Below are 25,075 nucleotides of genomic sequence, written 5' to 3'. Positions count from 1 at the left end.
GGTACCAGTCATCGGCAAGTCCGCTCAGCTACACACCCTCCTGTACCGCGTCAGTCCATCTCTCCTCGAGCCCGTGTCACGCCCGGTTTAGCCCCCTCTATCCGGCCAAACAAAATCTGCTTGGGCATGCGGTGGCTGGACATGCGGGCGACGTGACCCAGCCAACAAACAAACAGCAACACACGCCGGCAAATACCTGTACACACGTGTATATTACAACCTGTATGTCATGTCTTCATATAAAATATATATAAAGATCCCCCGGATAGCCTGAACAGACTGTTGGGGCAAGTGCTGTTAGTGAGCACCTATGAAAGCCGGAACGGTACGCGAGGGGGTGGCCAGCACCACGCCCGACCGCCTTTGTCTCCCCAGTGGCGATGTTTACACACCGCACCAGGTACTCATGTTCGGCTGAGCCGACCTAGGGGAGGCCCAGGACCGGTTCAAATAATCGTCACTGGTGTTGGCCGTGAGCGGGAATCCAACACGTGTCTTCATATAAGACATCACACATTCATATAAAATCAACGACACAGATCCCCCCCCACCCCGCATCCTTCAGAGCTGTTGCGCACCTATGAAGACCGGCATGGCGCACGAGTGCGTGGGTGACCAGAACCACTCCCGGCCACCTTTGCCTTCCCCAACGCTGATCATTTAACACACCGCACGAGGTACTCATTTCAGGCTGAGTCAACCTAGGGGGAGTCCCAGGACCGGTTGAGATATTCGCGACTGTTATTGGGCGTGGGAGGGAATCCAACGCGGGCCGCTGGATTCGTGGCGGAGTGCGCTAACCGCTTCACCAGCGCTCCCCAAATACATTTATGCAAAGACTAACATTCCCCCGTATAGCCTTAAGAGCCTTTAGGGGTAGCACTTATGAGAGCCGGAACGGCACACGAGGGGGTGGGTGGCCGACACCAATCCCGGCCGCCTTTGTCTCTCTCTTGGCGACGTTTACACACCGCAGCAGGAACTCCTCTGAGGCAGAGTAAACCGAGAGGAAGTCCTTAACATAACACAAAACAAAGATAAAGATCCCCCATATAGCCTGTAACAGACTGTAGGGGCAAGTGCTGTTAGCGAGCACCTATGAAGGCCGGAACGGTACACGAGGGGGTGGGTGGCCAGCACCACGCCCGACCGCCTTTGTCTCCCCAGTGGCGATGTATACACACCGCACCAGGTACTCATTTGAGGCTGAGTCGACCTAGGGGAGGCCCGGGACCGGTTCAGATAATCGTCACTGGTGTTGGCCGTGAGCGGGAATCGAACCCGGGTCGCCAGGTTCATAGCGCAGCGCGCTAACCGCTACACTATCGCTCCCCATAACACAAACACACACACACAAACATATCTACCTACCTACACACGCGACTGATCGCTCTCCTTTTGCAGACTTCAACTAAAGAAATGTTTCGTTTTCGTTTGTTTTGCAATCTTAACCGACGTCCGCATTGCACCGACATTTCCTTGTGGAGTTGATGCTCTCTCTCCCTGCTGGGCTGTTACTCCGTGTGCTGGGTTGCGTCGTGATGTTGACGCGCTTCTGTCCTGCCATTCGGAACTTGACCATGCAGCAATTGTTTGCGAATTGTTTTTTTGTTTGGTGTGTACGTGTGTTGTGTGTGTGTGTCCAATTTGTTGTTTAATGTAGTAACAAGTGTACCCTGGTCCCCAACGAACATGGGCATTCATTACTCTGCAGTCGGCTTCACCTGTGGCAAAATAAACCGAAAGCCAAACCTACTTCGTCACCACGGCTATTGTGCCAGGCTAGGTGCTCTTTGGGAGCACCTGATGTGACGAAGGCTCGCTGCTGGCAGAAGGTCACGGGACAGACCCCCAGGTGCCATGGGTTGACTGACACTGACTGAGATGACTGGCAGATGCACCGACTGTGTTCCCGACTGTGAAAACTTTCTGAGTTTTAATAATAAAGATTTTACGGGTTAGATAGCGATTTAGCCCCCCAAAAAACCCCTTTTATTATGAATAATATTGGTCGCGAAAACCTACGTGTTAAATTTTCTGAGTTTATCCGCCCAGCGCTCTGCTCGTTGTTGTGAGCGTCGCTCCTTTGCCCTCACATTCACACTCACACACACGTATTTTACACACACACACACACACAAAGAAATAAATACAAAGATCACCCGTATAGCCTCCACAGATTGTTGGGGCAAGTGCTGTAACCGAGCACACACAAAACACACGCGTAGGAAAAAAATAAACTGAACCTCGTTAAAAAAAATAGCCAAGCAACCATTGCGCAATCCCGACATCGCATCAGCAATGCGACGACGTGGAACTCTTCACTCGCGAGCACGACTTTCACAAAGGCCCTCTCGTCCCCGTCTCTCCACAAGCGCTCGAGCCGTACCTGCCACTCCGTCTTGCTGTGCAGCAATGACATGCCTGCCCGCCTCTCTGATTCCAGCCAGCCGGCCAGCACACGCGGCCGCGGGGAGCTGCTGATGATGATGATACTGATGATGATACTGATGTTATTGTTGATGATGTTGATGTCCCTGCTGCTGCTGCTGCCGCTGCTGCTGTTGCTGCTGTCGCTGCTTACTGCTGCAGGGCGGGAACGAGCGCTATACCGGGCACACGCTATGCACGAACAGCTGCCGAAGATGCTGCGGGCGGGTAATAGCCTGCGGGGTGTTGGAGTGGTTGGTTGGTGGTGGTGGTGGTGGGGAGGGAGGGGGGGTAGAGAAGCTACCTGTGAGCGCGTGCTCGTCGCTCCGCTATAGCCGCTCACCTGTACCGGGTCCCCCACACACAGTGGGAGGAGGGAGGGGGGCAGGGGGGAGGCGAGCGTCCCGCCTCCTCCACGCGGCAAGCCGCAGTAAGGTGGAGTCTGGGTGCGCCGCCCAAGTTCTGCCCCGGTGTGGTGGGTTCGGTGGGGAGGTGTGTGCCGGGGAGCGGTGGTGTAGTGGTTAGCGCGCCGCGCTGTGTGTCCCGGCGACCCGAGTTGACGATTATCTGGATGGGTCCTGGACCTCCCCGAGGTCGACTCCGCCTAAAATGAGTACGTGGTGCGGTGTGTAGTAAACATCGCCACTGGGGAGACAAAGGCGGTCGGGCGTGGTGCTGGCCTACCCGCCCCGTCGCGTGCCATGCCGGCCTTGCGAGGTGCTCGCTCACGGCACTTGCCCGAGCTGTCTATTAAAGGCTACACGGGGGATCTTTTTCTTTGTCGGTAGATACGTGTGCGGCTAAGGTTGATGTGTGCGCGTGTGTTGTCTTTTGTTCTTGCTGTCTGTGGGTTGTACAATACAGCCCCCCGTATAGCCTGTAGCAGACTGTTAAGGCAAGTGCTGTGAGCGAGCACCTATGAGGAAGAGCCACACTGCAGGCGAGGGGGTGGACGGTCAACACCACGCCCAGCCGTCTTTGTCTTCCCAGTGCTAATGTTTACACCCCACACCAGGTACTCATATAAGGCTAAGTCGACACATACACACAAAACAAAGGAGACAAAGATCCCCCGTGTAGCCTTTAACAAACTGTTGGGGAATGTGCTGTTCGCGAGCACCTCTGAAGGTCAGGCAGGGCGCACAAGAGGGTGGGTGGCCAGCACCACGCTCGGACGCCTTGTCTCCCCAGTGGCGATGTTCACACACCACACCAGGTACTCATTTGAGGCTGAGTCGACCTAGGGGAGGCCCAGGACCGGTTCAGATAAACGTCACTGGTGTTGGCCGTGAGCGGGAATCGAACTTGGGGCGCCAGATTCGTAGCGCAGCGCGCTAACCGCTACACCACCGTTCCCCTATGAAAGCCACACACACACACGTACGCGTTGATGTTCAGTCTGGATATGGTAGCGGTTGACCGGGATGCGCTTCTCTCCCCCCCCTCTCTCTCCAAGAGTGCTGCGGCGTGATGCACGTACTGCGTAATCGGCGATCGTGTCGATGATAATTGCACGAGAAGAGCACGAATGTGGTCGTGGTGTTCCGGTGTGAGCGGCGCGCTATACAGCCAACGGTGCCACCGGCAGGCCTAATTTGATTTGGCGCAGATATACGCCGATTACGTGCAACTAAGTGCCCGAACAAAATTATTATTTCACGATGAAGAGCAAATAAAGATGTATTGATGTGCCTCTAGAATAACTGTTTCAAATCACTGAAGATCGCCCGCTAATGGCATTTGTATTCGACACACAGGCATCGACTATAATAATTATCTAAACCGTGTCAATTCACACGGTTTACCCCGTATTCTTGTACAGGGGAAGAATTGAGTTTTCAGGTCCATACGGCATACAGCCGTTTCAATACGGGCACAAAAATGTCTTCGTATTTCTCTCCCTTGTGATGGGACTTTGTAGGATGAACGTTGAGATGTATAAGGGGCACGGGTGACCAATAAGGTCTGAATTGGTCTGCATTAAGGTAGGGCACTGATAAGGGGTTGATAGGTATGACAATTATCTAATACTAATCATAATAATATCCTTGTATGTATAAATAGCCAAGAGTACTGCAAGATCAAACATCTGTTTGTCCAATCCACTGCTGGATGAAGGTCCCCTTACGCCATACTGGTTAGGGTATGGCTTGAATAAATAAATAGATAGATTTCCATTACTTATTTATCAAATGTCTTCAAACGATTTAACAACAAATGGAAACACGCACACCCCATAGTGCTATTACGGGAGAGCGGTGGCGCGGTGGTTAGCGAATCGCGCTACGAACCCTGCGACCCGAGTTCGATTCCCGTTCACGAACCACGAACAGTGGCGGCGATTTGAGCCGGTTCTGAGCATTCCCTAGGTCGACTCAGCCTCAAACGAGTGCCTTGTGTAGTGCGTAAACATCAGCACTGAGGATACAAAGGCGGCCCGGCGTTGTGCCGGCCACATAACTCAGCCCCGTGTGCCACTCCGGTCTTAATAGGCGCTCGCTAACAGCACCTCCTGAAGACCAATGGTTCTTAACCTCTACTGCAACCGAAATCCCATTGGTTCTCGATCGTAAAAAAAAAGTATGTGAATAAATACATATTGGTTTCATGAAACAAAGTAAGTTGTACTCAAGTGCCCGTGCTTAATTTGTGATTTCGATTATTTAACCTTCCAAAAAAAAGTTCAACCATGCCTCGCATCCCCCAGAAAGGGCATCTCACACACCCAGGGAGTGCAGCGTGCACCCCCCGGTTAAGAAGAAGAACCACTGCTTTAGACTATCCGAGATGCCTTGGTCTTATGGCGTATACTGCGTGTTGTGTAGGTGTGTGTGTGTATACCTATATGCGCTGTACAGTCACGGGGTGGGTAGTGTTTAAACGCTATCTCCGATATAATAGACACACGCTCGATTATACTGCTGTATGTGGGTGATTAATCGATTGTGTTGAAGGTAATGATCGATCGTGGACATTGATGGATCGACGCGAAATGTAGTTCATAGCAACTGTTGCACTCGATTGGCAAAATTAAAACACTGTCTATTTTTATTTCACGTAAGAGTAACAGGTGACGTTTCCATCTATTTTTTGTATGTGTAGGCCGGATTAAGAAAACATTATATTTGACATTAAACTTTGTATTATTGTATATATTGTGTCTACGTATTGTATATGGTTTTGTGTATTTGTATGTATTGTGTCTTTATATTATATTTGATGTTGTATTAGTGTATGTGTTGTGTCTATATATTGTATATGATTTTGTATTATTGTGTCTACGTATTGTATATGGTTTTGTGTGATTGTATTGTGTCTATATATTGTATATGTGCATATAAGTAAATTTTTAACAATGATGAGACCTGGATGCATAGTTATTACTAACATAATTAATAACTTTATAGATAGGTAATGGCCCAAAAATCAGGACACACTGGGTTATTAATTATTTATTTTGACACTGGAAATAACATATTTGAAATGTTTTATTTTTTAAAGTTAATATTTTATCTATTGTTTTTTTTTGCTACTCAAGGACGTGCGAGATAAATCAGATTTTTTTTTAAAGCTGGTTTAAGAAGGCAGCTGTAAACTTTACAAATAAAAAGAACGGCCCTAATTTAATTTCAAAAGTTAATTCGTGCGTGCGTGAATGTGAATATAAATCAGTTTGAACGTTTGTTAAATTAAAAAAATGTAATAACCCGATGTAATTTGTTAAAATATAGTAACCTTACGTGTCGTGACTCTTTTATGCCCTAAAGACGTGGAATCCCATCGCAGTATAATATCCACGGCTATTACTCTCGCATCTACACCACGATTTCATACTTAAACTGTCGATTCTTTATGCTTTCTTCAGTTGCGAATCGCTTTTGACTTTACGTAACCCTCGACCGCTTACGCACGAGTACAATAGGCACCCCCCCCAAATATCCGTCTAATGCTCCTCTAACTTCATTTCGTCATTGGGGCTGCTGTTTAATCACTCCACAACATTATCTGTCCCCCCCCCCCCCGCCGCCCCCGCCACCTCCGAGCGATGCAGGGAAATTATTCCGCTCTAGACTGGCGTCGTTGTTTTTTTGTACCGATCTCTATGGCATCCTCGCCGTACACATCACCTTCGACTATCTACTTGCTTCGTGCTAACTTTGGTGACCTCATTTGCATTCTTGAAAATTAGACTCCATGCCGGTCTCTTACCGGTTCTCAGCCGGTTGCACTAAATAAACGTTCAACGTGTTACCCCATCACGCGTGTTTCTGTGTGTGTATGTATACATACAGGGTGTCCTATACCTCTGGAATCATAGGAAATATAATACAAAAAAGGCAATAATAACACTTTTATTCACAAAACGTGCTCAATTTTGTCCACCGATAGACAACTTCTCGAGGGTCCACTGCGTGGTTTTTCTCGCATGGGTCCCGTTTCCCGACGCTTTGCCACAAGTTTGCTAACACAGCTCTGAGTTATTGGGCCGCGGTCTGGATGCAGCCTGGATGCAGTCTGTTACATTCAACAGCGACCTTCCGCTCGTCTCCGATTTCCTACGAGTGGAATTATCTGGACTCGTTCTTCCTTATCACTCAGATACATCTTGGGCCTGCAGAAATAAACAAATATGAATTCGTCATTTTTCCCTACGATTCCAGACTGTTGGGCCCACCCTCTATAAACAACATGTATTTGTAGTTATAATTAATAGCAGTGGGTCGGCAAAAAATAACAAGAATATGATTTTTTTTCGAATTCGATAACAAAAACAACAACAACAACAACAACAACAAAAACAACAACAACAAAACACCCCTCGATATTTCAAGGATCGCAATGCACTCTGTGGTGAACACGAGACGGTGGGGGGGAGGGGGGGGTCCCTTGCTAAATAAACGTCATCACGAAGCTGCAGTCCTCAAAGAGCACACACCGCATGCGGCTTTGGACCCGCAGGTATGCCGACGCCTGCTTTGTACCGTCTAGAGTGGCGGTGATCAGTGCCGGATGAAGCTAAGTGCGGAGCCTTTATCATATCGTATAAAGGGGCCCTAAATATTTTAAAAAAAACACGTAGATATTAAAACACAATTTTGTTACTTGCGTAGTAAAGTAATTGTATTCTTTAATTTTCTATACAGCCAGATAATACGACAAATCGCTAACCTCAAACACCTAGTCGTTCGTAAAAGTTGAAGGCAGTATACTACTATAGTAAATATAGCAAGTGCAGAATTACTGGAACGGAATTGATTGCTTTTAAAGCATTTAGCGCGGGGCCCTTGAAAATGCGGGGCCCGTAGCTACTACATTTGTAGCTACTTTTGCTACGAGCATAATCCGGCCCTGGTGGTGCTGGTGGTGGTGGTTAGCGCACTGCACTCCGAACCCGGAGACCGGAGTTCGACGTTCTTCTCAGGGCCACCATCAGTGACGTTATTGTCTTGAACCGGTTCCAGGCCCTCCCCGACAGATCATCTCAGCCAGGACAATCACTTGCCCCAACAGCCCGTACTGATATATACAGGGTGTGCATCCAGTCTCTTTCTATTTTATTGAACTAATGATATATATACAAAGAAACGTTATGGACACCCTGTATGTAATGGCGCCTTTATTATACGATTTAATTATACAAATAATCTGTAGTGGGCTTACCCCTGACTTTATATCGGCCTTAGCGTCACACTCCACCGGAGTGTGAATTACTCGGTTCACTTACGATGTGTAAGGGCGGTGGTCCATAGCACGTGCACAGATAGGCCAGAAGAGAGACAGAGTGGATAAGAGTTGGGGACTGCACTCGATTACAACACGGTTGCCTGTTGAGGAGTACAAAAACATGTACGTGTTCTAATGACACGTTTTTAATATTCACATGTGAAACGTTCGCAAATAGTTGCCTTTTTCAATCTCAACTTAAGGCCACAATCGTTGTTGACAAATGTTTGTTGTTGTTGTTAGACTGCTCGTGCACCACTGCCAACGCGGCAGCAGCTGCAACATCGCCAAGATAATTTGTCTAATATGATAATAATAATCATCATTATTTCCAGCCCTTTGTCAATCCACTGCTGAATAAATGCGGCTCCGTTGGGGGTTGTTCGATCACACTTGGGTTGCTGAACGTGGAGAGCCAACAACGTGGGCGCTTATAAGTAGAGTACAACAACGGATTTGGCTGCTTAGTGTGGCTTTGCGCTGCCGGTAGTGGTGGTGGTTGTGGTAGGTTGCGGCGCGGGGCCTGATTTCTGAGTTCACAAATCACTCGACACTGATGTTAGCCGTGAGCGGGAAATCAAACTCCGTGCGTGCACGGTCAGAGGAAGTGTAGCGCGCTAACCACTGCGCCACCGCTCGGCATCGCAACTCACCAGCGTATTGCGTTACGGAGCAATCGTTCTCGATTGTTCTCCCGGGTTTTTAATATTCACAACGGCGCCGTGTAATGAGTGCAAGCGACGAGTGTCCCGGACTCACTGCAAGTGCGAGGCGCTCCTGTTTCTGAAACGAAACGCGACAGTGAAATGGGTGACAGACCTTGAGTCGTAGCACAGGGGGGAGGTGGGGGTGGAGGGTTGCGGGGTTGAGATCGCGTAAATATAAATGTGTCGTTAAACCCGCCACCACCCGACACAGCCAACTAGTAAGGGTTGTCACGTAAACAGAACGTGGCCAATTCGTCACTAGTACAGCACACCGGTGTGTTGGCGAGCCAATCCAGAACATTTACAATCTGAGCACGACGTTTCGCCAGTAATTGCAACTAGCTTCATCAGGCGACAGCCAGATTTGCGGAGAAGTCCATCGGTTTCGTTTCTTACATTTTTAACAAATTGGCACGTTCTGTTTACGTGACAAACCTTGCTAATTGGCTGTGGCGGGTGGTGGCGGGTTTTAACGACACATTTATATATTTACGCGGTCCAACCCAAAAACCTCTATTGCTGATTAGATAGATAGAAGCATTCCCAGGGGAGGTTTGTGCGTCTTATACTGTGGAGAAGACGACGTTACGCATGCGTGGCTGCGTTGGTAAGTGATTTTCTTTTTGCAAACCGCTGGCCATATTGTTGAGCATTCTTAAACGATGAGGCGACGGCGTGTGCCATAGGTCCTCGCGATCAGCACTTGTCCCAAAAGTATGTTAAGGCTATGCGGGGGATCTTTGTCTTTGGTTTGTTTGCGTGTGGCTGTGCGCGTCCTTGTATTTGAATTGCAAGCGTCAGTGCAGTGGTTTAGAGCATTACGCTACGAACCCGGCGACCCGATTTAGATTCATGCACACAGCCAACATCAGTGACGATTATCTGAACCGGTCGTGGGCATCCCCTAGGTCGACTCAGCCTCACATGAGCACCCGGTGCTGGATGTAAACATTGGCACTGGTTACACAAACTGCGGCCGGGTGTAGCTCTGGTCACCCATCCCGTCGTGAGCAGTGCCGGCCTTCATATTTGCTCACTAGCCGCACTCGCCCCGACATTCTAGTGAGGCTATACGGGGGGTCTTTGCCTTTGCATACACGTGTATTTTTCGTGCAATTCGTTTGTTATTCATAGAATCACTTGTCTGTGCCCAAGTATACATTACATCACCGTCCGCATGCATGCAGAATACAAAGCACGTGCATTGCAGCGTAGAAGTAATGCCAAATCAGAGTACCAGTACGTACAGTATTCTTATTAAATATATTTAAATGCTCTTCAGAAAATAATTATTGTAATTATCTGCGATCACAAGCACTTATCAAAGATATGTCTAAAGCTGAACCTTCGTACAACGCCCTTCGATTGTATTTATTTTTTTCTATTGGAGATATATAAGCTACATTTAAATTGAACATTCCTTTTACGCGTAGTATCTTAGACGATCAGAATATTTATGTATACTGGAGGAATCAGATGAGCTGTAAAGCTCTTTATCACACCGGTGCGACAGTTTCCCCCCTACTCCCGACATCCCCCCGCCCCCACCCGCGGCGGGAACCAATGAGAAGAAGCGGTGGGCGGCGCGTGCGTGGGGCTTCAGCCAATGAGGACGCTGGGAAATCAAAACCGACACACCGCAGACAATTGAAATCAGAAGTTGAACCTTCGTACAACGCCCTTCGATTGTATTTATTTTTTTCTATTGGAGATATATAAGTTACATTTAAATTGAACATTCCTTTTACGCGTAGTATCTTAGACGATCAGAATATTTATGTATACTGGAGAAATCCGATAAGCTGTAAAGCTCTTTTTTCACAGATATCCAGTAGGGGGTGGCTCAGAACGTCACAACAACAAACAATACAACAGCACCATGATAAAGGCTATCTATTGACTTTGCGTTCCAATATTATCAAGCACGAAAGCTTCAAATCAAGATTATTATCAAGCAACATTTGTTTATGCAAGATAACTCCGGACGGTCCACGGCCCAACATTAGTGTCACGTTATATCTACAGCGGATCTGGGCCTCTCCTAGGTCGACTCGGTCTTGAACGAATATTTATTTATACCGCATCCGCGCGCTTTCACATGCGCTTCTGTGGCCGTCTGGAACGCTCTTCCTTCCGATATTAGGTAGGCGCTGGAGCTATGCACTTTTAAATCATCTAGGTTGAAAACGAATTTCTTTAGAACTGCTTTTTGTGTTTTAGTTTGTTGTCCTTCCCCGACGTACCTCCAATTAGCACGGTTGGCTACGTACGATGCGAAACATTGTCACTAGGGAGACAAAGGCGGCCGGGCGTGGCGCTGGCCACCCACCCCCTCGTGCGCTGTTCCGGTCTTCATAGGTGCTACTCGCACTTGCCTCACCAGTCTGTTAAAGGCTATATGGGTGGTCTTTGTCATATGGAAGCGGTGACGTAGTAGTTAGCGCACTGCGCTACAAATCCAGGACCCTGCGTTCGATTCTCACCCACGACCAATAACCGTGAAGAATATCTGAACCGTGCTGGGCTTCCCTTATGTCGCAATCAGCCTTAAATGCGTACCTGATGCAGTGTGTGTAAATCATTCAGCACTGGGGAGACAAAGGCGGCCGGGTGCGGTGGCGGTCACACTACCCTATCGTGCACCGTGCCGGTCTTCCCAGGTGCTCCGCGAACAGCCCTTGGCCCCAACAGTCTGTTAAAGGCTCTTACGGGAGATCTTTGCCTTTGTGCCACGTGCAGGTGTGTGCCGCGAATGCGATACGCGGGTACTTTTGCGATGTGCCGTTTGCCTGCCTCGTCTGTCCGTCCGTCTGCGTGTGCGTAGAGGGGAGCGGTAGCGATTATCTGAACCGGTCCTGGGACTCCCGTAGGTCGACTCAGCCTTAAATGAGTACCTGGTGCGGTGTGTAAACATCGCCGCTGGGGAGACAGAGGCGCTCGGGCGTGGCGCTGGTCACCCACCCCCTCGTGTGCCGTGGCGGCCTTCATAGGTGCTCGCTAACAGCACTTGCCCCAAAAGTATGTTAAGGCAATACACGGGGAATCCTTTTCTTTTGTGTCGGCCGTTTATGACTTCTCTAGTAAATTGGGATACAACTTCACTTAACTGCGCGTGTCCACACAACGCGTGTAGACAATCACGAAGGAGTGCTGGCGACTCGTCGTCTGTGTGTGGTGCACGTGCGCCACCCACCCCCTCGTGTAACGTGCCGGCCTTCACGGGTGCTGCTGCGAGCTCACAGCACTTGCCCCAGCAGTCTGTTGGGGCAAGTGCTGTACGGTGGTGCGGCGGGCGGGGCGGGAGTAGGAGGGGTGGGGGGGGTCATTGTCTTTGCTCGCAAATTGAGTCAGAGCACCTGGTTTCAGGGAAGATTGCGGCTTTAGCGATGCCATCGTCTCGTCTTATCGCAGTGCTCCGGGCGAGGAAGGATGGTCTGGTTTGGTCTGAACCCAAATTGAAATGTGGGGGGAGGGGGGTGGGGTCGGAGTGGGGGGGGAGGGGTTAAAATAAAATGCTAAACAGAGTCGAGCAAAGCTCACCGCTAAAGGTATAGATGACGACGCCTCGTGACTACCACCTTGGCCACGATGGCTCGAAACAAAGTCTGCGTACCTCTTGGGTCTGCAGTTACACGTGGGCAGCGCACATAACGAGGTGGCCCAACAAGTCTGGACGCGTGGGGTTTGTTAGAGCAATAGCCCGGCTCGCGTCGGCGATGCGTTCCTGAAAGGTGCGACGACGGATATCGAAACGACGTAATATATCGAAGCGATTTAACCGAGGGAAGTAGTTGGGTGGAGGAGGCGAAGGCTGAGAGGCGACGGATAACGAGGAAGGACGGACGATGGCGCTGTCAGCGACGTGAGTGTGCGAGTTGAGGCGACGCAAATGATGGTTGTGGTGTCTATAAGGTGACGACGTATTTGCGAAACGACGTATAAAGGGGAGAAGCGTGAATCGGGGTATTACTGTATATGCGTTTGAAACAAATCAGATAATTGATTAGTGTTCAAAGATGACACCTATACTATTTAAAAAAGTCATATTATCTAACATTTAAAACAAAAGAGTCCATGCATGCGTGATGTTAATGGCAGTCAATTTGAACGTTTGTTAAAATAAATTAAATAACCCTAGGCGATGTGTGTAAATAAATATCATTACCCGATGTTACTATATTACGAAAAAAAATCGCTTTTTTTTCGATTCCTTTCGAAAGGGGAGGGGGGAGGGTAGTCTCGGAGGTCAGGTGGAGTTATAGGGGCCAGGGAATTCCAGAAATGAGGACCTGGGAGGGAAGACACCCTCGTGAATCAGATGTGATCTCGTGGATTCGTGACGGTGCGTTTTGTGGCCAACCACTTCGAAGCCAGGCAGGCGATGATGTGTACACACCTTCACGAGGTGTACTCCCTTGAGGCTAAGTCGACCTCGGGGGGATGCCCTGGACCGGTTCAGATATTCGCCACTGTTAGTGGTCGTTAACGGGAACCTAACTCGGATGACTGGGTTCGTGGCGCAGTGCGCCAACTGCCCCGGCCACCGCCCCCCCCCACGCACAAAGACATAGATCCCTCGTGTAGCCGTAACAGACTGTTGGAGCAAGTGCTGTTAGCGAGCCCCTGTGAAGGCCAGAACGGCACACTAGGAGGTGGGTGGCCAGCACCACGCCCGGCCGCCTTTGTCTCCCTAGTGGCAATTTATTTTTTTATTTTTTAACACATCGCACTAGGTACCAATTTTAAGCTGTGTCGACCTAGGGGACGCCCAGGACCGATTAAGATAATAGTCATAGAGACACGCATGGATACACACTTAAACACATACACGCAGACGCATACATACAAAAGACAAATATCCCCCGTATAGCCTCAATAGACTGTTGGGGCAAGTGCTGTTAGCGAGCACCTATAAAGCCCAGAACGGTACACGAGGGGGTGGGTGGCCAGCACCACGCCCGACCGCCTTGCAAAGCGGCCACGAGACGCACGCACACACACACAGACATTAATATTTTACGCAAAATACCCACGTCAATTGAAAATATACGCATCCGTACTTATCATATACGCACATGTGCACAAGTTTAGCGCGCAAATACACAAACACACAAACACACACACACGCGAATAGAAGACATACAATCATCCGCCTGTAATCACAACGGACTATGAAGACTAATGGGAGCAAAATGCTTGGTTTGGTTCATCAGCACCGCGAACTTTTCGCCTAAAGCCCCGGGTGTCGACGCTTGCACACCGCAGCACCTGCTCATTTGAGTCCGAGTCTACCTAGGGGGGAGGCCGCGAGACGGGTTCGGACACCCAACAATCGGGCTGTCTGGATGCGCGCCGCAGGTCGCTAACCACTGCGCCACCGCTCTCCCCACGCCGTGCAACTGCGGACTTTCACGGGCCTCGGGGGGATGCCACGGCCGTATGAGCACGCGTTTGTCAATCCTCTGCTGGATTAATGCTTCCCAATTCCGTAGTAATCACGTGGGTTGTTTGACCATACTTCACCACACCCGTCCCCGAAGGAGGGCCGGTTCAGATTATTATAATCAGTCGCCCCTGATGATGTTAGCCGCACACGAGGAGCGGTGGCGCAGTGGTTAGCGCACTATGCTTTGAACCCGGCGACCCAAGTGTGTGTGTGTGGGTGTCTGTCTGTCGTTGTTAATGTGTGCATATTAACGTACAGTACTGTATATATATAGGCCTATGTGTTTATGTAATGTATAGTGTGTGCATATGTGTCGTGGATGTAGCACACGTGCGTTATACAGCGGGTGCGGTGCTGGTAAAACCTCGTGTGCCGTGCCAGCCTTCACAGGTGCTACTCGCTAACAGCACTTGCCCCAATAGTCTGTTACAGGCTATCCGGGGGACCTTTGTGGTTTTGGTGTACATAACAAAGATGTGGTGTACATGGAGATCGGCGGTGTCGTGGTTAGCGCGCTGCGCTACGAACCCGGTCGACCTGAGTTCGATTCCCGCTCACGACCAACACCAGTGGTGACTATCTGAACTGGTCATAGGCCTCTCCTAAGTCGACTCAGCCTCGAAATGAGTACCTGCTGCGGTGTGTAAACATCGCCACTGGAGATACAAAGGCGGCCGAGCGTAGAGTTGGCCACCCACCAACTCGCGTGCCGTGTCAGCCTTCATAGTTGCCTGCTAACGTCACTTGCCCCAACAGTCCGTTCAAGGCTATACGGATGATATTTTGTCTGTGTGTTTTTTAACGTTTACATTTTAGTGCGTGTGACTTCAAGCTACACGTTTTATTGTGCACGTGTTAAGTGCGAGATGAATCGTGCATACCTGTCAGATGGCTTCACACTTTGGGGGGTGGGGGGGTGGTGATGACGGTGCCTTTACAACAGCGGCACCCAAACTCCGTAACTCCTTGCCCCGTCCAAGTCCCCCCGACGTCCGAGACGGATACAAATCTCCGAATCTCAACTAAAAACGTCTCTGTTTAATAAATGGCTTACTTTCTCGTTGGTTATTCTCTAACGTCTTTCTCGCTTCTTTACTAGATTGTTGTCAACTCTCTTCCGCGTTGCCATGCACAGCGTCCTGAGAACGATTGTCTAAGGGCGCTTTATAATTTAAACTTATTATTAGTGCGTACGTATTATGTCATTGGAGTCTACTACATACCTGTGATGTGTATACGTGTTGTGTTAATGTGGTCTACTAAATACTTGTGATGTGTATACGTGTTGTGTTAATGTGGTCTACTAAATACCTGTGATGTGTATACGTGTTGTGTTAATGGGATCTACTATATACCTGTGATGTGTATACGTGTTGTGTTAATTTAGTCTACTATATACCTGTGATGTGTTTACGTGTTGTGTTAATGTGATTTACTATATACCTGTGATGTGTATACGTGTTGTGTTAATGTGATTTACTATATACCTGTGATGTGTATACGTGTTGTGTTAATGTGGTCTACTAAATACCTGTGATGTGTATACGTGTTGTGTTAATGAGATCTACTATATACCTATGATGTGTATACGTGTTATGTTAATGTAGTCTACTATATACCTATGATGTGTATACGTGTTATGTTAATGCAGTCTACTATATACCTATGATGGGTATACGTGTTATGTTAATGTAGTCTACTATATACCTATGATGGGTATACGTGTTATGTTAATTTAGTCTACTATATACCTGTGATGTGTATACGTGTTGTGTTAATGTGGTCTACTATATACCTATGATGTGTATACGTGTTATGTTAATGTAGTCTACTATATACCTATGATGGGTATACGTGTTATGTTAATTTAGTCTACTATATACCTGTGATGTGTATACGTGTTGTGTTAATGTGGTCTACTAAATACCTATGATGTGTATACGTGTTGTGTTAATGTAGTCTACTATATACCTGTGATGTGTATACGTGTTGTGTTAATGTGATTTACTATATACCTGTGTTGTGTATATTTAGTCTACTAAATACCTGTGATGTGTATACGTGTTGTGTTAATTTAGTCTACTATATACCTGTGGTGTGTATACGTGTTGTATTAATGTGATTTACTATATACCTGTGTTGTGTATATGTAGTCTACTAAATACCTGTGATGTGTATACGTGTTGTGTTAATGTGGTATACTATATACCCGTGATGTGTATACGTGTTGTGTTAATGTGGTCTACTAAATACCTGTGATGTGTATACGTGTTGTGTTAATGTGGTCTACTAAATACCTATGATGTGTATACGTGTTGTGTTAATTTAGTCTACTATATACCTGTGATGTGTATACGTGTTGTGTTAATGTGGTCTACTAAATACCTATGATGTGTATACGTGTTGTGTTAATTTAGTCTACTATATACCTGTGATGTGTATACGTGTTGTGTTAATGTGGTCTACTAAACACCTGTGATGTGTATACGTGTTGTGTTAATTTAGTCTACTATATACCTGTGATGTGTATACGTGTCGTGTTAATGTGATTTACTATATACCTGTGATGTGTATACGTGTTGTGTTAATTTAGTCTACTATATACCTATAATGTGTTTACGTGTTGTGTTAATGTGGTCTACTATATACCTGTGATGTGTATACGTGTTGTGTTAATGTAGTCTACTATAAACCCGTGATGTGTATACGTGTTGTGTTAATGTAGTCTACTATATACCTGTGATGTGTATACGTGTTGTGTTAATGTCGTCTACTAAATACCTGTGATGTGTATACGTGTTGTGTTAATTTAGTCTACTATAAACCCGTGATGTGTATACGTGTTGTGTTAATGTGGTCTACTAAATACCTGTGATGTGTATACGTGTTGTGTTAATTTAGTCTACTATATACCTGTGATGTGTATACGTGTTGTGTTAATGTGGTCTACTAAATACCTGTGATGTGTATACGTTTTGTGTTAATGTGATCTACTATATACCTGTGATGTGTATACGTGTTATGTTAATGTGATCTACTATATACCTGTGATGTGTATACGTGTTATATGTCAGTGTGGTCCACTATATACATGTGATGCGTATACCTGTTATGTTATTGTGGTCTACTATATACCTATGATGTGTATACGCCAGGCAATATACAACTTGCACTGTTACTCCCCACGTATTTCGCTGCGGGCCAAAACCAATTTGAAACGCATCAGATTAAGCGAGAATTGCAATTACGGGGCCGAGTTCGGGTAACCTCGCCATGTGCGTCGTGGTCGCTTCCTCGCAGCTGCGAGCATTCCCGAGTGATCTGTTTGTGGTCTCAAGGCGCTTTTGCCGCAGCATCGGCTAATGTGACACCGTCGACTCCGGGATTAGGTCGCATTTATTTCTGTCGTGTTAAATGTTAACAACCCATAGCCGAGTGATGATGATGATGTATCTTTTTTCGGATATTTGCGTGTGCCGCATGCGCGTTATCCGTTGGCCTATGCCATTTGAAACTGATTTGCTAAAATATAATCACAACTACGTTCTGCGTCTCTGCATGTAAATAAAACAATTAATCCGATTGGTATTGTGCATTAATCATAATTAGCAAGCAGCATTCGTTGAAGCAGCCCAACTCTGGAGTGGTTTCGACGACAACATCTTTATTCTATACTGGAGGAGTAATCTGATTAGCTATGAAGCGCCTTTTCACAGATGTCCAGTAGACTTTCTGGGTCTCTCCAGCCAGTAGAATCTGACTTGTTAAACAAATGCTGCTGGAATACCACGTGTTATTGTCTCAGCTCACTCCAGCGCACAGCGCACGATGAGTAGTAAATGAATTATTAGTATTATCATAAATGAGCATTCACCTGTTTATAAGAACGATGTTGCGAATTCACTGCGGTGTACATTACCCACGGACTCAATTGGGATATCAGTTCAGATGCTTAGGAGAAATAGCCCAAGTTATTTAAATCCACACTGCTCTGTTCATATTCTATCGTAAGTTGTTGTCTTACTGGCGATGCTACTGTCGTGTTTGTGTCTGAAGCCCTATTCTCATCGTGGCTAGCACATCTGCAACTTTGCACTTAGCTTTGCTGTCACACGCGAGAAATAGAATTAAACAATCGTCATTATGTTTCTTCAACTTTTTGCATGTCAATTGCTGTAACAAATCAAAGATTACACACCAATTCGATGTATGTATTAGTAACGTAAGAATTAATGCTAACTGATGAATTGTTGTAAGTCATTGCTTGCCTCCTGTGTTAACACCCCGCGTTGGCGAGATGTCAACCCCCTCGCCTGCTTTAAGGAGGTCGTGGGTTCGATCCCGACCCTGACGCCTGCTGTATATTTACAGTTTGCATGTCTCTCTCCCCGTGGTCGAGTGGATTGTTCTTCGGGTCCTCCGGGTTTTATCGCTACACGTTTAGAGTCGTGCGTCCGGAGTATTAGTACATTTCCACGCGACCAGCCACTTCGTTGAGCCATCATTTGTGATAGGTCAGATCGTTTCTGGGAAAAAATAACTTAATAGCTCAGTGGGCCTTACCTGATCAAATTTAAAAAAATTGTTTATTAATAGGGTTTTTCCCCTTTTTTCTGGCAACAAAACTGAAACCTTTTTACAAGGATTCATGTCTGCATTAACCACAATACCTGCAGTCAAAATGCAATAAAAACTACTATTATAATATATGCATTGTCCTTGAAACTGATTGGTCCACACCAAGGGACGGCTTTCTATTGAGCCTCGACCCAATTGGTGCTCGACCAGAGGACGCCAAAAGGCGTACGCCAAAAGGGGAAAAATCCTATTATTACATTTTGGTACTGGCAAAGGAGGTCTAATGATGTAAAATGTGTTAAGTTTATTGTTTTGGCATTGTACACACAATTTATTTGGTGATGCTGCTACTGCATTGGCGGTGATGCACAAGCAAACAACAACAACAACAAATCGCAACGCATTCGTCAATAACAACAACAGCAACGCCGCATGATGGGCCCTTTTAAAATGGAAACAACTATAACAGGCGATGTTTCCGGGCAACAACCCTTCTGCATGGTGCGTAAATAGTCTGTAGGAATATTATTGTTATGGTTGGAGTATTCTTTCTCGAACAGTCCCGTGACTCGATTGTAAGGAGGGTCCTGGAAAACTGTTCTCAGTAGGGACGAGGGCGATGTTTATTTACCATAATGATGTATAATTGTGATTGTGAACAATTGTGATTGGGTACAATTGGTATTGTGTATAATCGGAATGGTGTATAATTGAGACTGTGCATAATTGTGATCGCGCATAATCGGGATCATGTATAATTGGTATTGTGTATCATTGTGATTAAGTATCATTTGGATTGTGTATAACTGATATTGTGTATACTTGGGATTGGATATTAGTGTGACTGTGTACAATAGTAATTATGTATTATTGTGATCATTCGTAATCCCATTGAGTAATTTCGCGCGGGCTTAAAGCCGCCCGGACCGAGAGGCTCACGTGAATGAGACGCCACAAGCCCACGGACAGCGCACGGATTAGGCCGTTGAAGTGGCTCCGGATGAGTTCAAAATCCCCACATAATCGCTCGAGACCAAGGCTACTAAGCGCTCGTAAATATTCCCGAGCGTGCACGCGCGAGAAGCTGCGAATGTGGCGCGTTTGCAGAGGATCTGCGTTTCGAATCCAGCGGTCGCCCCGGTTATTGTCAACTGCGGGTGTGCTCGCTGGGGATGGTGCTACGCCGCTCCCGCTGCCTTCTTCGCAGTGGCAGTGAAAGATCCGGTGGCGAATCTCGCAAGAGTAGGCTACTGTGTGCCCGGCGTCACGAATTCATCGATTGGGAATATACTTACAGCAATCCCCACCACCACCCCCCCCCCGTCCCACTTTATTGCTATAGAGACCACAGAGCTTGGGCAAGTGTTGGAAGCGCCGGCTCTGAATGCCTTCCTGAGTCGTGAGACTGACAATGACGAGGCTACATAAAATATATATCCAGCTTCTGCATTGGTCATTCTTTGAGTTCACCGTCGATGCACTATCCTTCTGTAAGAATATATTTCGAGTGCCAATATCTCATCTCTTGGTCTTTTTTATAGGCTACAATAATACAGGATTATTATGGCTATGCGAACCTTGTACTTTAGTACTCTAGTGGTAGTGCCTTAAGCCCTGCTTACCGTGGTTAACTCTTAGTAGCATTAAAGGTTTTGACTTAAAACTTTCGTGAATGCAGGTATTCATATTCTTGGTTCTGTAGGTAAAGTCACGTAGATAGAAAAAAAAAAATTAAATGAAAAAAAACCCGGACGTTTCGATCGCAACACAAGCGGTCTTCAACCGCCTGATGAAGACCGCTTGTGTTGTGATCGAAACGTCTGGGTTATTTATTTATTTTATTTAGTAATTTATTTGGTATTTATTTATTTTCTATCTACGTGACTTGACCGAAAGAACCAAGGGCATTATTCTGTACTCCAGCAAAGCGTCTATACAACACAGAGCTGGCACATTGTGAACTTACTACGACAAAGTCAAAGACAACGCTCAACACATTCGTTAATAACACTGTGGCCTTAAATGAAAAAAATATATATAATCGGCGACGTATCGGAGATGAAACCTTCGTCAGAGAAGATAATTAACAATTTCTATAGACACATTCCTAAATCACTATTGTTTTTTTTTTTAAACAGATCTCTGCACACGGGGGTGGGAGTCAGATCGCGCCTATTTCTCGCGCGCGTGTATCCAATGTTGCCTTTTCATTTCGACGATTGTTTGATTTTGGATTCTAAATCCGAAGCGAGCGTTCGTGCTTGTGTGCTATTTGCCGATCCTACGTGCGGGGTAGGGGTTGGTGGGGAGGACGGGGGCATAACATCGAAGCTCGTAATTCAAGACGGGCAAATGGAAAACACGGGTCCGTGATACGAACCCCTTAATTCAATTTATTTTTTTCTTTTTCCAGGTAAAGGCCCACTTTTTTTCAGAGGCGACCTGTCCATTACAAATGATAAGTGCCTTATCACCGTGTGTAAATGTGTAGCAGCCAAATACTCCGGTACAATATTTTCATTTTACCAGGTATGACACGCTGAGCTCTATAGCACTTTTTTTTCTGAAGCGACCTGGCAATCACGAATGATATCTCTAACAAGTGGGCTCATTATCACGTGGAAATATGTGGCAGCAGCCAAAATACTCTAAAGGCGCGATGTTGTTTTTGAATGTGGGGGGGAGGGGGGGAACCGAAGGACCCAGGAGAAAAATCCGCGCGACCACGGGGAAAGAGAGGTATGGGAACCCCTCATATACAGCAGGTGTCAGGGTCAGGATCGAACCCACAGCCTCCTGTATACCAAGCGAGGTAATTAACATCTCACCACCGTGGCGCCCCATGTCTCTGGTAACAATTCCCGAACAACCTTTTTGATTTGAGCTAACGCGTGTTGTCTATGTCTATGTCATCGTCATCATCAAAAACAAAGACCCCCCCCCCCCGGTATAGCCTTAACGGACTGTTATTGGGGCAAGCGCTGTTAGCGAGTAGCACATATGAAGGCCGGCACGGCACACGAGGGGGTGGGTGGCCAGCACCACGCCTGGCCGCCTTTGTCTCCCTGGTGGCGATGTTTTACACATGGCACCAGGTACTCACTTGAGGCCGAGTCGACCTAGGGGAGGCCCAGGACCGATTCAGATAATCGTCACTGGTGATGATCGTGAGTGGGAATCGAACTCGGGGCGCCAGGTTCGTAGCGCGGCACGCTAACAGCTACACTAGCGCTCCCCACATGATCATCATCATCGCCACCATCACCAACAACACCATCATCAACATCCGTATTCAAACTACCTTTCGATGAAGGGCCTCTCATTACTCTCATTACTTTAAAAAACACCAAATTCGTGGCATTTCTCCAAGCCAAAATTACACGGTTAGGGGTTACACAAATTTCATATTTGAATGGCAATATAATTATACCGTTATACACGCGTGCGTTTAGCAGAACAACGCCTGGCTAAAAGCGCTAAGAACCCCGAGGGATCATCGTTGAATTGCCAGCCACGGCTCACCATCGAACAAAGACGGTGGTCACCGCATCGCGCGGCGCTTTCAGATGCGCTTCCGCGGTCGTCTGGAACGCCTCTTCCTTCCGATATTAGGAAGTCACTGGGAGCTGTGCATTTTAAAATCTAGAACGAAAACTAATTTCCATACTGCTGCTTTTTGTTTTTAGTTTGTCGAACTTCCCCGCGCCTCCGATTAGCAAGGTTGGCTACGTACGGTGCGAAAGAAGTTCACCATACATACAGTACCGAGTGATATCTGAACCGTGCACCGTACGCGCCACAGTAAAGCCACAGGGGGAAATCTTTATCCACTGCTGGGTTATTGTGGGGTGAGATGGGACGGTGGCAGTGATTGTGCAAGACCTGTCCCGATATTCCGATTATAACTCGCCGCTGACGTTAGCCATGAGCCGGATTTGAACTCTGGCGTCATGATGATCACAAGGCCACCCCCGTACGTACAACTGTCATAGCAGCTCGTGCCGCTCTGTGTTCTACAAAGACAAAGGTGCCCGTGTAGCCTATACAAGGCTGTCGGGGCAGGGGATGCTTATGAGCAACTCTGGTTGTTGGCGTGGCACGCGGGGCGGTGGTGCTGAGCCCGTGTGTCCCCGATGCTGATTTTAGGGCAGAGTCAACCTTGGGAGAGGCACGAACGCGGTCCAGATTTTAGCCACTGATGTTAGCCGCGGCCAGTGATCGAACTCGGTGCGCCAGGTTCGTGCCTCGGTCCCCTAACCACGACCCAACCGCTCCAACGCACACAAAGACACATATCGCGGACATAGCCTACGACACGTAAGCAGTTGGGGCAAGTGCTGTTAGTGTGCAGGACACGTTCAGATAGAGGCGCTAGGTGTCAAGGAGCACGAGTGAAGGTTGGCACGGCGCACAAGGGGGAGGCGACGTGGCCAGAACCACGCCCGGCCGTCTTTGTTTCCCTCTCCCCGGTAGCGATGTTAACGCATCGCACGAGTAAATCGCTTAACCACCGGGTCGACCTACGGTGAGGCCCCAGGACCGGGAACCCGGTTCTGAAACAGTCGCTACCGTTATCGATCGTGAGCGGGAATCGATCTCGTGGCCGCCGGGTTTATAGCGCAGCGCAGCAAACCACGACACGCGTCGCTGGTGCTGAAGCAAAGCAACAACAAAAAACCCCCAACAACAAAGGACACGCACGCTCGAATGGAGTGCGTGTCTCTTCGCAGCCTATGGGCTATTTAACCCGATGGCATCTAATTACCGGCATTGTAAAGAGCGATGTTAGCCCGAGCGGAGTAAATATGTCTCGACGCACGCGCGCGGTGGCTGATGGCGTGCGAGCGCGTGTAGCCTCTTGCACCGCGGACTCATCTCTCGCTCTCTCTCTTTCTCTCTGTACCTTGCTGCGCATCTCGTTCTGTAATTGCGAGCGAGCGAGCGAGCGGCGTCCGTGCGGTTGCCCGACGTGAGGCTCGCAAATACAGCCCCGCGATAGCGTCCCTTCCCTGGGCAAGCATCGTCCGTTCATCTGCGCCTTCCAATGTCAACACACCTGCCCGTCCTACAGGTAGGGTCGTCCATATGGGGCGGGGGGGGGGTGTGGGGCCCCCGGGCAACTCACACCGTGTGGGCCCCCCCGACGCATTCAAACTAAAGCGTAAGCATTACATCTGACACAGTGTTGTCGAAGCGCGCTCCGCCCCCCCCCAGCCAACAGCACGGGGCTCGGGGCAATCGCCCTGATTCTCCGTGCACCTTCGGGACGGCTCTGCCGACTGTGCTAGCGGTGTAACTGACGACGCATGAATATTCACCATCATCATCATCGTCGTCGAACATGGATGATGATGATGATGAATTTCCAATGACGACGCACGTATAGTTAGTATCATTATCATCAGCCACGCCCAATCCACTACTCGATAAAAGTCTTCGACCCCCTCCAAACGTCCACGACCTCTCACGATTCCAGCGAACTAAAACAATAAAAAATCTACCCAGCATCTCGCGCACGAACTTATGCAAATTTACATTCACGGATTAGACCCTCGAATCGTATGGACCGCAATGGATGATGCGCGCGCGCACGCATGCGTCAATTCACGCGCGTATCCATCGGATATATTTACGAATCGATCTCTACCTTCTACGCGTAAGAGCGCGAGAGATAGCGGCTGGCCTGGGGGTGGATTCGTCGAGCAGTGGATAGATCATGACTAGCGATTGTACGTCCTGTGCACACGACTGTGGTTGTGGATTCCCGTCTTTCCCTGCAGGCACCGGACGTCGCTGCATAACGCCACGGGATATGACGACAACAAAAAGCATCGATAGTTATTGATAGATATCGGGAAATGGCGATCCGCGGACCTTGCATCGAACGTGACGTGGAGACGGTGAATCATTGTGACAATGTTCACTCGTCACATTAACAGCTCGTGAACATTGCGTCCTCAAGCGTGGGGGTGTTGCGTGTGCTTTCGGACTGGGTAGAGGAGACAGAGTGAGAGAGAGAGAAGGAGGCAGATCGAATGGATTCGATGACATTTGTAAGTTAAGGAGAGAGCATCGTCGTCGTCGTCGTCATCGTCACATTGACTGTTAATTTTAAAAATAAGTTCGTTGGGCTGAGGCAAAGCGATGAGATGGGTTCGCGTGGAGCAGGGATTGCTTCCCTTGGCAAGCA

At 47.8% G+C, this 25,075-nt stretch overlaps 1 protein-coding gene across 1 annotated transcript in view; it reads right to left on the bottom strand.

The window, feature by feature from the left end:
• The window catches only part of LOC103091742 (transcription factor AP-2-alpha), a 78,905-nt gene extending 76,201 nt beyond the window's left edge, over positions 1-2,704 (bottom strand). Inside the window, exon 1 of the mRNA XM_032959453.2 lies at positions 2,390-2,704. Coding sequence (XP_032815344.1) covers positions 2,390-2,422 — 33 coding nt within the window. The 5' untranslated portion in view covers positions 2,423-2,704. The remainder of the gene's footprint in view (positions 1-2,389) is intronic.
• Positions 2,705-25,075: the final 22,371 nt, after the last annotated feature.

Source organism: Petromyzon marinus, chromosome 23 (assembly GCF_048934315.1).
Source record: "Petromyzon marinus isolate PM22_M1 ecotype Great Lakes invasive population chromosome 23, UKy_Petmar_22M1.pri1.0, whole genome shotgun sequence".
Taxonomy (NCBI): domain Eukaryota; kingdom Metazoa; phylum Chordata; class Hyperoartia; order Petromyzontiformes; family Petromyzontidae; genus Petromyzon; species Petromyzon marinus.
The sequence above is the reverse complement of the archived record's forward strand: the minus strand, read 5'-3'. Positions and strand labels throughout refer to the sequence as shown.